This window comes from Neoarius graeffei, chromosome 5 (assembly GCF_027579695.1).
Source record: "Neoarius graeffei isolate fNeoGra1 chromosome 5, fNeoGra1.pri, whole genome shotgun sequence".
In the NCBI taxonomy this organism is placed as follows: domain Eukaryota; kingdom Metazoa; phylum Chordata; class Actinopteri; order Siluriformes; family Ariidae; genus Neoarius; species Neoarius graeffei.
The window spans coordinates 50,977,024-50,989,664 of record NC_083573.1 but is presented as its reverse complement, the minus strand read 5'-3'; the positions used below and the strand labels follow the sequence as shown (position 1 = coordinate 50,989,664).

General features: G+C 38.7%; 1 protein-coding gene across 1 annotated transcript; it reads left to right on the top strand.

Annotated features, from left to right (window-relative positions):
• The first annotated feature begins 1,032 nt into the window (after window positions 1-1,032).
• Window positions 1,033-12,233, top strand: LOC132886265 (soluble guanylate cyclase 88E-like). Its single transcript, XM_060920823.1, has 17 exons — window positions 1,033-1,175; window positions 1,333-1,497; window positions 2,218-2,350; window positions 2,560-2,734; window positions 3,112-3,203; window positions 3,358-3,615; window positions 4,210-4,351; window positions 6,760-6,885; window positions 7,153-7,273; window positions 7,583-7,712; window positions 9,418-9,564; window positions 9,813-9,959; window positions 10,573-10,729; window positions 10,971-11,080; window positions 11,272-11,361; window positions 11,545-11,663; window positions 11,870-12,233. Exons 1-17 carry the CDS (start codon window positions 1,033-1,035, stop codon window positions 12,231-12,233), a joined length of 2,619 nt encoding a protein of 872 aa, XP_060776806.1.
• Window positions 12,234-12,641: the final 408 nt, after the last annotated feature.

Here is a 12,641-nt window from a genome sequence, read left to right as displayed (position 1 = left end):
TGTATGTACTTTACATACATTATAGGAGAACAATGTGGTGTAATTAATTTTTTTTTATTGTAAAACAAATACGTGCCATATTATTCAGTTAAGAAGGAAAAAAATACGTGTCATTTGACAAAGTAGACTGAGTGCTTCATTTATTCCTTCTGGCTATAGTTTTAGTGTGGCAAAAGTGCCCCCTACAGCATAATCATGGTATTACACAGAGAGAACCCTAGCAAATGCTGCAGAGCAGGTGTGTTTAGATATGCTTTATTTTCAGCAATGAGAGATGTTTTTTTTTTTCCAGTGGGATCTTTTTTGCAACCATATTATATCCTTAACTAGTTTTTTCTTTTTGTTTTGGGGGGATTGTTTTTGTTTTTTGCTATTATAACCAATCAGAACAAACTGTAATAACATTTAACTGAAAATAGGATAGTGAATAATGTATCATTGCTGGGATAATTTCTGTGTGAGGTTTCTGTGAATGTTGTCTCTGTGTGAATTTTTGCATGTTGCCCATTGGTGTGAATGAGTGTGTGAATGTGTGATGGACTGGCATCTCATTCAGGGTGTGTCAGATACCTTAATGCCAGTGATCCTGGGATAGGCTCTGGATTCACCACAGTCCCAGCTAGGATAAAGCAATTACTAATAAAGATGAAGAAATGCAGTAATGCATTCTAACCTATCATTTTCATTTTCTTTTACAGCTAAAATACAAAATACTTTTACAGCTGAAACACTTTTACAGTGTTTGATCCATTTGTTAAAGTGAGTCAGACCTGAGTATCAGCATTAGTACAGAATTGCCCATTTAAAGAAAAATAAAATCAATAAAAGTTTTCAACAAATGCTTGATATTAGGTACATGAGTATGATCATCATTCCTCTTTTGGTGATGAAGACAATGATTTGATTTTTTTTTTTTAATGTAAAATATCAGCTAGTCATATCTTTATATAATGAGGCCTGGTGGTGTAATGCTTTTCTGTACCTGCCACAAACACACCTCGGCTCTCCTGTTTGGGCCTGTTTTAGCCCAACATGTCTATTGTCCTGACAGAGGAGTGTGTGAAGTGCTTCAAGTGCCAGGAACAGGTGTTGGGCAGAGAGAGAGAGAGGGAGGCCAGTGTGCTTGAACCTGGGCCAGTCATAACCTCCCAGTGTACTGAACTGAGGAACTGCAGGTAAGCAAAACCTACACACTATCCTCATTTGGCTGTATGATTTAGTAATATTTCGTTATTTATTACCATGATGGATGTGCTCAGAGTTGTAGGAAGCATGTAAAAAAAATTTAAGGGCAAATCCACATCTTTGATATATTTGACCATACACTGTCAGTGGAGGCGGAGGTCAGGAGGTTCAAAACCCTCTGAAGATGTATGGCCTGTATCTGGAAGCAGTGAATGACTACATAAATGAGTCCTATGGGGAGGATGTTTGGAGGCTTATCGAGGCCCGGGCAGAGATTCCTCACCTCAAGTTTGTACGGCACCAAATGTACAAGTAAGTCTCGTATTTATCAGTCGGTTCCAATAGAGTGAGAATAAGCAGTCTTAAATATTTATATTATATACAAGTGAGTGTAAAAGTTGTTATTCCTACATAGCAAAATGAAAACAAAATGTAATTTATGACTACTCCGGTCTCAGAAATGTTCTTTCATTATCAGCGAGAAATAAAATGGTCAAATAGTTTATGGCAAAATATTAATAGTGGGTGGAAAAAAAAACCTGACATCAGTAACCTAGTAAGTTGTATGGACACATTTTGCCTTTATAACATTATAACTGCCTTCAATCTCTTTTGTGTCCTCTGAGCAGTTTCTTCAGTCCTCTCAGTTGTAATATTTGGGCTCTAATTCTCAGTGACATATTTTTAAAAAAAAAATAACTTTTATAACAGGCTTCTTTTTTGTTGATATGTTTTGGATTTTTGTCTTGTAGCAGGAATTCATCCCCATTTTATTTTAAGATATTGGAATTGTATCTTTTATAGGTTCACTTTGTAAAATAAAGGAGCGTCAGTCATTTTTCAACAGAAACTATCAGGGATGCAACTTCAGCATCTTCCATATGTACTGTATGTTTATAGGTTATGCAGAGTGTTTTACATGAGTGGTAAGACAGCAAGAGTATTCCACAGCTCACAGTATAAACTCATCGTATACATTCACTAGTTATTTACAAATGTTTAAAAAGGAAATGCTTGAATTTCTTGTTCTAGTGACAATCTGATCCTTCGTCTGGCTAAAGCAGCTGGAGAGGTTCTGGGAAAGACCCATGATGAGCTGATGTATGCCTTTGGAGTCTATATGGTCAAACGAATAGGAAACTATGGCTATGAAAGGATTCTCAAGGTGACTGTGAAGTGCTTCGCAGACAAGAGCCAAGCTTCCAAATGAAATCTTACTTTACTTCATGCACATTTAAATAGAAATAGGCACTACTTCACATTATTTCACATTCCTAGCTCATGCACTAATTAATATACTCAAATACTCTAATTAAATATTAGACAAGTCCCAACCCCTTATTTCATCTCTGCACCTGTTTCCGTGTGGTTCAGGTGTTGGGTCGTAATGTACGAGACTTCATCAATGAGCTGGATAACTTGCACGAGTACTTCCGCTTCTCGTTCCCCAAAGTGCAGCCACCCAGCTTCTGTGTGGAAGAAGAGTGTGAGACGAGTCTGACACTGCATTATCGCTCCACCAGAAAGGGTTTTACTCAGTTTGTCAAAGGTAAGCATACACCTAAGCACAGGCTGGGTGTGAAAATAAAATATTTATCCAAGTAGACCGCATGGAAAACATGTTTGTGGAATCAGTGACCAAAAACAGAATCAATGCAAAATGCAATACGCAAAGTGTAGATAAAATGGAGATGCTGTTGATAACCTTGTTCCCAATGCATTATTTACCTTAAATATGCAAAAAGTCTTTTCACTTCCTTTTTATAGTTGGAATGAGTTAGAGCTTGTTCCACTTAATTCCCCAAAAATGTTTCTAAGCATAATGAAATAGATTTTCTGTTTCATATGTCGTGACTAACTAGCAAAATAAATCAGTTTTTACTACATTGTGCTATTAACCTCAATTTATGTCATGCATTTCTGTAGGGCAACTATCTCAAGTGGGCCGTCAATTTTACAACACAGACATCGAGGTAGAGATTTTGTCTAAAGAGGAAACCGAGAAAATGACATATGTGGTAAGTGTTTTAGGAAAATAAAATCAGCACTTGATCTCGAGTATGCAAAAGATGAACAATAACTGAAAATGTTTGAAGTCTCACAAGGCTGGAAATTTTAATCTGTCTAACAGATTTTTTTTTTTTTTTAATTTTCACCTCAATACTTCTTTAGGTGTACAAGATGAACTTTGACAATGCTGCATTTAAGCACCGCATGCCCCAGCAAAAAACAGCACCTGGTTATGAAAAGCTCCCAATGAAAAGGGGCATCTTCTTTGACATGTTCCCCTTTAGCGTGATCTTCCGGAGGGATATGACGATGTACCGCATCGGAGATGGGCTGAAGGAAGTGTTCTCAGATCTGCAAGGCAAAAAGGTCAACGAGGAGTTCACTCTGGTGCGGCCCATGTTGGAGTTTAGCTGGGACAATGTAAGTCGGGCAGGTAGATATGTATGCTTGAGCTTAGTAGACACTTTCTATTCAATAATGGAAAATGTGCCAAAGAGACATTTGGTGATTTATGAATTCTCAGCTACTTAAGATATACACAGATTAAAGAAGTTCAGCAATGAAAGATAACATCACTGGTCCATTCAAAACAAAGTGCATTATGAACAGAAGTTAGAATGTCAGCACAAAATATGAAATGAGAAAAGGCACAATGCTTCTCAGACACAACAAAGACATTTTCACTTATTGATTCAGGGCTGGCCTGTAGGCATTGGAGGACGAATTGAATTTACATCTCATTTCCCATCTTCCTGTGACACGAATCACTAACATCAGAACAGATAAAGGTGGAAGGTGGCTATATTAGAATAAACAGATAACTACACTGTCTGTAGGATCATAAGTGAACCCCCTGAAAGATAGAGACATGTGTAGATTACTGGAGCCATCTTATCAAATGAACTGCACAGAAAAACTATGAGGCCACACAGTGTTCTTTGTGGCTATTGGCCAGCGCTTCATTCTGTATCTGTAGTGAGCAGCAAAATACATATCCTATGTGTTCTCTTTCAGATCTACACTCACCTCAACAATGTGTTTGAGCTGTTGTCAAAAGCAGTTGTAGAGAGCAAGCAGAAGGTCAACATCCCTAAACTCAGCAAAGAAGAGCCAGAGGAGAAAGAGGAGAGTGAGAAGCCAAAGAAGGAAGAACGCGGTAAAGATTTGCTGTCAGGTTGCTATGATCTGACTGGAGCATAACAGCAACATTTTCACACTGCATTTCATCCCACTAGTGTTGAGTTGTTTGTGGTAAGATTAATAAAGTCCATTTCAAAGAACAGTTTTTGAAAAAACTGTCAAAAATGTTCAATATATAAAAGCTGTGTGAGACGTATTGATATAAAATTTTATTAAATATGAAAACCATGTTTGCTTAATATTTCACATTATGTTCATTCAAATGGTAAGACATTTACACCCAGTACGCATAGTGCTAATGAGCATTTTTTAAAGACGAATACATAATTGTGTTTCAAGTAATATGGTCCTACAGTGGGGCAAAAAAGTATTTAGTCAGTCACCAATTGTGCAAGTTCTCCCACTTAAAAAGATGAGAGAGGCCTGTAATTTTCAGCATACGTATACCTCAACTATGAGAGATAAAATGAGAAAAAAAAATCCAGAAAATCACATTGTCTGATTTTTAAAGAATTTATTTGCAAATTATGGTGGAAAATAAGTATTTGGTCAATAACAAAAGTTCATCTCAATACTTTGTTATATACCCTTTGTTGGCAATGACAGAGGTCAAACGTTTTCTGTAAGTCTTCACAAGGTTTTCACACACTGTTGCTGGTATTTTGGCCCATTCCTCCATGCAGATCTCCTCTAGAGCAGTGATGTTTTGGGGCTGTTGCTGGGCAACATGGACTTTCAACTCCCTCCAAAGATTTTCTATGGGGTTGAGATCTGGAGACTGGCTAGGCCACTCCAGGACCTTGAAATGCTTCTTACGAAGCCACTCCTTCGTTGCCTGGGCGGTGTGTTTGGGATCATTGTCATGCTGAAAGACCCAGCCACGTTTCATCTTCAATGCCCTTGCTGATGGAAGGAGGTTTTCACTCAAAATCTCATGATACATGGCCCCATTCATTCTTTCCTTTACACGGATCAGTCGTCCTGGTCCCTTTGCAGAAAAACAGCCCCAAAGCATGATGTTTCCACCCCCATGCTTCACAGTAGGTATGGTGTTCTTTGGATGCAACTCAGCATTCTTTCTCCTCCAAACATGACAAGTTGAGTTTTTAACAAAAAGTTCTATTTTGGTTTCATCTGACCATATGACATTCTCCCAATCCTCTTCTGGATCATCCAAATGCTCTCTAGCAAACTTCAGACGGGCCTGGACATGTACTGGCTTAAGCAGGGGGACACGTCTGGCAATGCAGGATTTGAGTCCCTGGCGGCGTAGTGTGTTACTGATGGTAGCCTTTGTTACTTTGGTCCCAGCTCTCTGCAGGTCATTCGCTAGGTCCCCCCGTGTGGTTCTGGGATTTTTGCTCAACGTTCTTGTTATCATTTTGACCCCACGGGGTGAGATCTTGCGTGGAACCCCAGATAGAGGGAGATTATCAGTGGTCTTGTATGTCTTCTGTTTTCTAATAATTGCTCCCACAGTTGATTTCTTCACACCAAGCTGCTTACCTATTGCAGATTCAGTCTTCCCAGCCTGGTGCAGGTCTACAATTTTGTTTCTGGTGTCCTTTTACAGCTCTTTGGTCTTGGCCATAGTGGAGTTTGGAGTGTGACTGTTTGAGGTTGAGGACAGGTGTCTTTTAAACTGATAACGAGTTAAAACAGGTGCCATTAATACAGGTAACGAGTGGAGGACAGAGGAGCCTCTTAAAGAAGAAGTTACAGGTCTGTGAGAGCCAGAAATCTTGCTTGTTTTAGGTGACCAAATACTTAATTTACCGAGGAATTTACCAATTAATTCATTAAAAATCCTACAATGTGATTTCCTGGATTCTTTCCCCCCATTCTGTCTCTCATAGTTAAAGTGTACCTATGATGAAAATTACAGGCCTCTCTCATCTTTTTAAGTGGGAGAACTTGCACAATTGGTGGCTGACTAAATACTTCTTTGCCCCACTGTATATGTGCACATTGTGTTGTATAAATACAATACAATAAAGACACAGATGGCACAGTGATGTAGTGGTTAGCACTGTCGCCTCACAGCAAGAAGGTTCTGGGTTTGGGCCCAGTGGCTGATGGGGGCCTTTCTGTGTGGAGTTTGCATGTTCTCCCCGTGTCTGGATGGGTTTCCTCTGGGAGCTCCAATTTCCCCCACAGTCCAAAGACATGCAGGTTAGGCTAATTGGTGGCTGAATGTGAGTGTGAATGGTTGTTTGTCTTTATGCATCAGCGACTTGTCCAGGGTGTACCCTGCTTCTTGCCCATAGTCAGTTGGGATAGGCTCCAGCTTGCCTGCAACCCTGCACAGGATAATGGATGGATGGATAAAGACAAACCGTTACTAATCACATCTACACTGGACATCTGCCAGTAAATCAGAATTGCAGTCAAATAATAAATCAATGTGCCAATGTGCTCCTTCAGATATCAAGGCAATGGATGAGATGAAAGGAGCTGATCAGGAGTACAGCAGTGCTTTGACCCAATACAACAGCTCAGCAAACTCTGGAGGAGAAGACATTGAACTGCTTGCCTTCCAGACTGTCACTGGTGAGATGTGATATTTATAGACCCACTTACAACCCCCCTGATCAGTACAGAACCATGCTAAGTAACTAGACAAATCGTGGATCATTCATAGATTAGGATAGAATACTAGATGCCATATTTAAACAAAATGTAAGATAAAGAATTATAACCTCAGTTTTGTTCAGCTAACACTTATGTCAGTTGAACATGCTTGAAAACACACTTGCACCGACTATGTACAGTAGAAGTGATTTGACTCACTGAGGCTCTCTTTTCTTTTGTTTCTAGGCAAGTGCAGTGAAACTATATTTGAAGACATGCGAGAGCCACCTAAAAAGCCTCTCCATCTGAAGGGCCAAATGAAATACGTGCCTCAGTGGGATTCACTTATCTTCCTTGGCACCCCCATGTAAGCTTTAATAACATATGCCATGCTCATAGTATGGCACTGTGGCCTGGTCTGGTGCAAAATGTAGCGTTTCCTGTTTAATCAATATGCTTGAAGCAATATAGAGCAGTCAATAGCCAGCCTGATCAAATTAGAGCCCAGCACTAAAGCTTAACATTACTTGGTTTATCATTTTAGATGTCCAATTTGATTGTCTAGATTTGTTTGATCAAACATACCATAAAGTCAAAGCTAAACAAGCATCTATGAACCAAAACAGTGCTACAAATGATTTACGCTACATTAAAACCTATCCAATTTCCTGTTTAGTATTGAGACTGTGGAGGACATGATTAAAATGGGCGTTTATGTCAATGACCTCAACCTGCATGATTCTAGCAGAGAGCTCATTCTCGCAGGAACTCAGCAATCAGCCGAACTGCAGCTGGCTCTGGACCAGGTACATACACCATGTTCTCAAGTGTCAGCACTTAGCACTTCCTAACCATACACTCCAAAACATTCACTTTCTGTAAATGAAAATATCTTGAAAATGCACATTTATCAAATATTATTTGTGATTATTATAAAAACAAATTACTGTGCCTATCTCTAGATATTGGTAATAATTTCAAGCTGAAAGAAACATGTTTTATTGGCAGATAATTTTGCTTCTTTATAGAAATAAGCATTTGAAATTAGTATAACCTGCAAATAGAGCAAGACAATTTTAAACTTGATGAAAATAAAATGTCTCGGATTAGTAATGTTTAATTTTTCCTATATTTGAATATATGTTGTATGTCACTTGATGAGGTGTTGTTTTTGTAATGTATGACACACTGTTAAATACCTGGGTTTTATAAGTAGGCATATCAGACACTTGCTGGCTATGCTGTGAAAATTGTGCATGCAGACGATCATCTAAGTTTCCAAATCTGTCATTGCTTAACTCTTGAATATTTTCTATTATGAATACTATCATTAAAAAGCTTATAATTTCTGCTTTCCAAAGAAATGTATCTCATTAAGATCTGTTCAGTACTTTGGGAGTAATGGCAGGTTGAAGTTGGTACAACAAAGTGAAAACTCTGCTCGCGTGACGTCAGGAAACTGCCGGTGCTTTTTGAGTCACGGGAAAGCGGTCAGGCGCTCTCTCTTCTGATTGGTTTCCGAGTGGGTTACTCATGAATCTCAATCAAATAACTTTTATAGGGATGTTCTCTCGCTCTCACTGTTTTTGATGAAGTATTCAGCAAAATTTTCCATCTGCTAGTTTTGATATTATGACTCACAGAAGACTTTGAAGTGTTTTCATAGCTTTATCTACTTATTTTTTTCAAATAAAATAAATAACTATTTTAGAATATAACTGTAGTTGTTTTGATGAAAAATATTGAGATGTTAGGGGTCGGAATGATATTTTAAAAAACCGGAAGTCAGAAAAACGAGTGTCAATTTCAATTAAATTAAATGGAATTGTTTATTGTATGTGGCTCATACAGTTTTTTCGAGGTTCGCCTTGAAAGCTGTGAATATTATCATTTATATTCTTTAATATAAACACTAGTAGGCCCTACTTTTGAGAAATACAAAGGCCTGCAGAGCACAAAGAGGGTATTAGAAATAATCTTTTATTACTTTTTTTACTGAGTGTACCAATTTAACATTTTACCTAATTATGATAATTAATACTAATTAAAGCTAATTTGCATAATAATTTTTACTATTTTTTTTCAAACTTTTTATTCAGTATACAACCATCTATGTGCCTGTCAATTTCCATGTACATATCTTGAAAAATAGAAAAGTTATTAAGAAAAAACATTTGATCTCATTCGTTAATGAGGCCCGTTTTGGACCATGTGATCCTAATACAGAATATTACATCTGTTTTCTAAAAAATTTAGACATTTTTTCAATCTTTGATTTGTAATATCTCTGATTTGTAATATCTCAAGAATGGGTAAACATATTTTCATTCTGTAAAAAGTATCTTGTTCTGCATTCAATTCTGAATTCAATGAGAACAGTTTCAAGCAATTTGGATTGAATTTGAATTTTCACCTGATATGCCTATTATAAGTCAAAAAATAAAGAACATTGTGGGGTTCTGAGTTTCCAGCTTAGGTTACAATAAAGGAGAATGTGTACTGCCTATACAGGAGCAACAAAAATATGCCCAGCTGCAAGAGATCATTAAGAAACTGGATGAGGAGAAGAAGAGAGGTGACTCTCTGCTATACGCTATGATACCAAAAGCTGTGGCTGATCGACTGCGCAAAGGCATCACAGCACTAGAGACCTGTCAAGTACACACACACACACACACACACACACACACACACACACACACACACACACAGCCTGTTGAGCTAATTAGTTGGCTAACCATTGCATCATTTACATAACAGGCTTTTGTCCCTTGCCAACACAATGTCCTCATCAGATACTCTGTCAAAATAAACTTTATCCCTGATAAGCAAGAAATGTTCATGTTATTATAATCCTGCTATTTGTAGTTTGTGGCTGATTTCTGTCCTGTGGCTCTATTATCCAGGTTTTCCCTGATGTGACCATCCTGTTCAGTGATGTGGTCAAATTTAATGAAATCTGTATCCACATCACACCCATGCAGGTGGTGGACATGCTCAATGAGATCTACATCGTTTTTGACACCCTCAGTGAGAAACACAATGTGTATAAGGTAACAAAAGTTACATTAAAAATGCACATCATTTAAAAAGGACATGAATCAAATCAATGAAGACAATGCTTTCTGACCTCTTTGTTGTTCCTGGTCAGTTTAGAGCTTCTGCTAAGCCTCAGAAAAGTAATAAACAGAGATTTGGGTTAACAATAACCGTATCTTTAACCAACTTGTTTAGAAATCCTATTCAGCTGGGTAACATGGTGATACAGCAGGAAGTGTTGGCACCTCACAGCTACAGGGTCCAGAGTACAATTCTGAGTTCAGGATACTGTCTGTGTATAGATTCAGATGTTCTTGCCATATTTATATGACTTCCCTCTAGGTTGACCAGTTTCTTCCCACCTCCTGAAAACACACCAATCTATAGATTGGTGACTCTTAAAAAAAAAAAAAAAGTGTGCGAGTGTGATGCCCTATGATTGCCTCCTTTGGGACAAGAATCCCATCCAGGGTGCATTCCTACCTTGTGCCCATTGTTCCTAGGATAGACTCCAGAGCCACTATGAGCCTGAAGATAAAGAGTTTATGGAAGATGAATAAATGATTGACTGAATGAGTCTTGGATTTATGACAATAACCAAGACACTCTGATGTATACTGTTCCCAGGTGGAGACCATAAGAGATGCTTACATGGTGGTGGCTGGAGTGCCTAATAAGACCACATTTCATGCTCACCATATCTGTGACATGGCTCTAGATATGCTGAGCTCCATTGATCACCTCAAAGACCCCTCGACCGGGGATAACATTCAGATTCGTGTCGGTAGGTGCACCATAACCACTGAGACCTGAAGCGGATCGTATTCATTTCAGAAATGGTAGTCCTCACACCTGACATTTAACGCTAAATAAAGGGACATTTTGCAGTATATCCAAGAGGGTCATTTCATTGGTCTCTTTTTTAAAGTCACATTCAAAATGTGTGGCAACATTTAAAAATATAATTAAAAAATTAGCTTGATAAATGTTGATCAAAGGTTGATAAGTGTATTTGTCCCTCACAGGAATCCATTCTGGTATGGTGGTGGCAGGGGTAGTGGGGCTGAAGATGCCACGCTACTGTCTGTTTGGAGACACGGTGAACACTGCCTCTCGCATGGAGTCCAATGGTGTGGTAAGAGATGATCTAATAGTGTCTCTGGTACTGTAACTATCCCTTCATTTATAAATTATGAGACAAGACAGCATGAGGCAACATAGCAGGTCTCAGGACAAACAAAGGATTAAGAATGTTAATCACATTAATTGGAATTGGGATGGAGTTATATGGATGTCTTGTTTATCAGTGTCTTTCTCTCTGATTAGGGCATGCAAATCCACATTAGCCAGACCACCAAGGACCACTTGGAGCATGAGCCATATATCATTGAAGAAAGGGGCAAGATTTTTGTAAAGGTATATATTACTCTACACTCCCATCAGAGTCTACTGAGCATAGAGTGGATTCCTAATGGATATAGAGTACGTGGCTTCCAGACAGTATATGCCAAGGGATTCCCAAGATTTTTATTTAATGTGCAATTACTTAATAAAATGTATTTATGAATATATAAAACAAAAATAATAATTATGATTAAGGGGAAGGGCTACATGAAGACATATTGGTTGAAAGGGAAGAAGGACCTGTCTTTTAAAACCCCAGCTGAGCTTCGGTACAGCAGCGAGCAGAAAGACTCTGAGGATCGAAGCTCTAACGGGTGAGTAATGGATTTTGACACTAGAATTGAACAAATTCACTGCAACAATAACTAGAATCATCACAATAATAATGGCAAAGATGGCAAACTCGGTATCATGATTTTATCAACACAGGCCACTCTTTGTTGCATTTACCTGACCTCTACCAATGCACATGACTGTTTCCCTTCTCTTTCCTTCTCATTGGTGTCTGCTTTGTGGGCAGTTCGACTTGTACCAATACCAAGCACTCTAACTCCAACCTAAACATCCCCAATGAGGAGCAGGCAGAGGGGAAGCCCACCCCTACAGACCTTCCCCCTGACACACTCCCACCATTGGAGGGCGCCACAGACTCCACTGTGGTTACTAATGAGCCTCAGGACAAGGAGAAGGTTAAAAAGATAAAGAACAACAAAGGAGGCAAGGCAGAAAATGCCTCGGCTAATTCACAGGACAGTTCTCCCCCTGCTGGTAGCCAGAAGGCGGCAGGCCCAGTGCTCAATAACAAAAAGCACAGCTTCAGGAATCAGTACGCACGGCTACCAGCCAACCTGCCCATGCGCAGTGCAGCCTGCGCCATTCTGTGAGATACAAGCAATCATTCATCCTGTACTTTAAACCAGACTGAACTTGTAAAAGCCTTACTTCACTGACAGAACAAAATCTCGAACCTGCTTAACTCAAATTCAGGAATACTTAGTTTATTACCATATATTAAGAGAACTGAATTCCAGAACTTGATGTGAGATGGTTCTGGTTGTGTATCCTGCAGTGGGAGAAGGAAAACTGGCTTCTGTGGAGATTTATACTGCATTTAAAACCTGTTAATTTATAATCCTTAATACTGTTGCCATAGCAATATGCTAACCAGACATCCCAACTGTTTTTATGACATAACTGACACCTGAATTCACAATCAGAGGAAGCATTTCAGTAGCACACTAAATGTATTTCTATGATTACTAAACTTTTCGTTTAAAAAAAGAGAACTGTTT

Bases quoted from the DNA above. Each gene is read 5' to 3' on its own strand.
- LOC132886265 (XM_060920823.1), top strand. From the start codon at position 1,033: ATGTCTATTGTCCTGACAGAGGAGTGTGTGAAGTGCTTCAAGTGCCAG. The intron at 11,362-11,544 runs GTATATATTACT...ATTATGATTAAG, and splicing joins GGGGCAAGATTTTTGTAAAG to GGGAAGGGCTACATGAAGAC. The intron at 11,664-11,869 runs GTGAGTAATGGA...CTTTGTGGGCAG, and splicing joins GAGGATCGAAGCTCTAACGG to TTCGACTTGTACCAATACCA.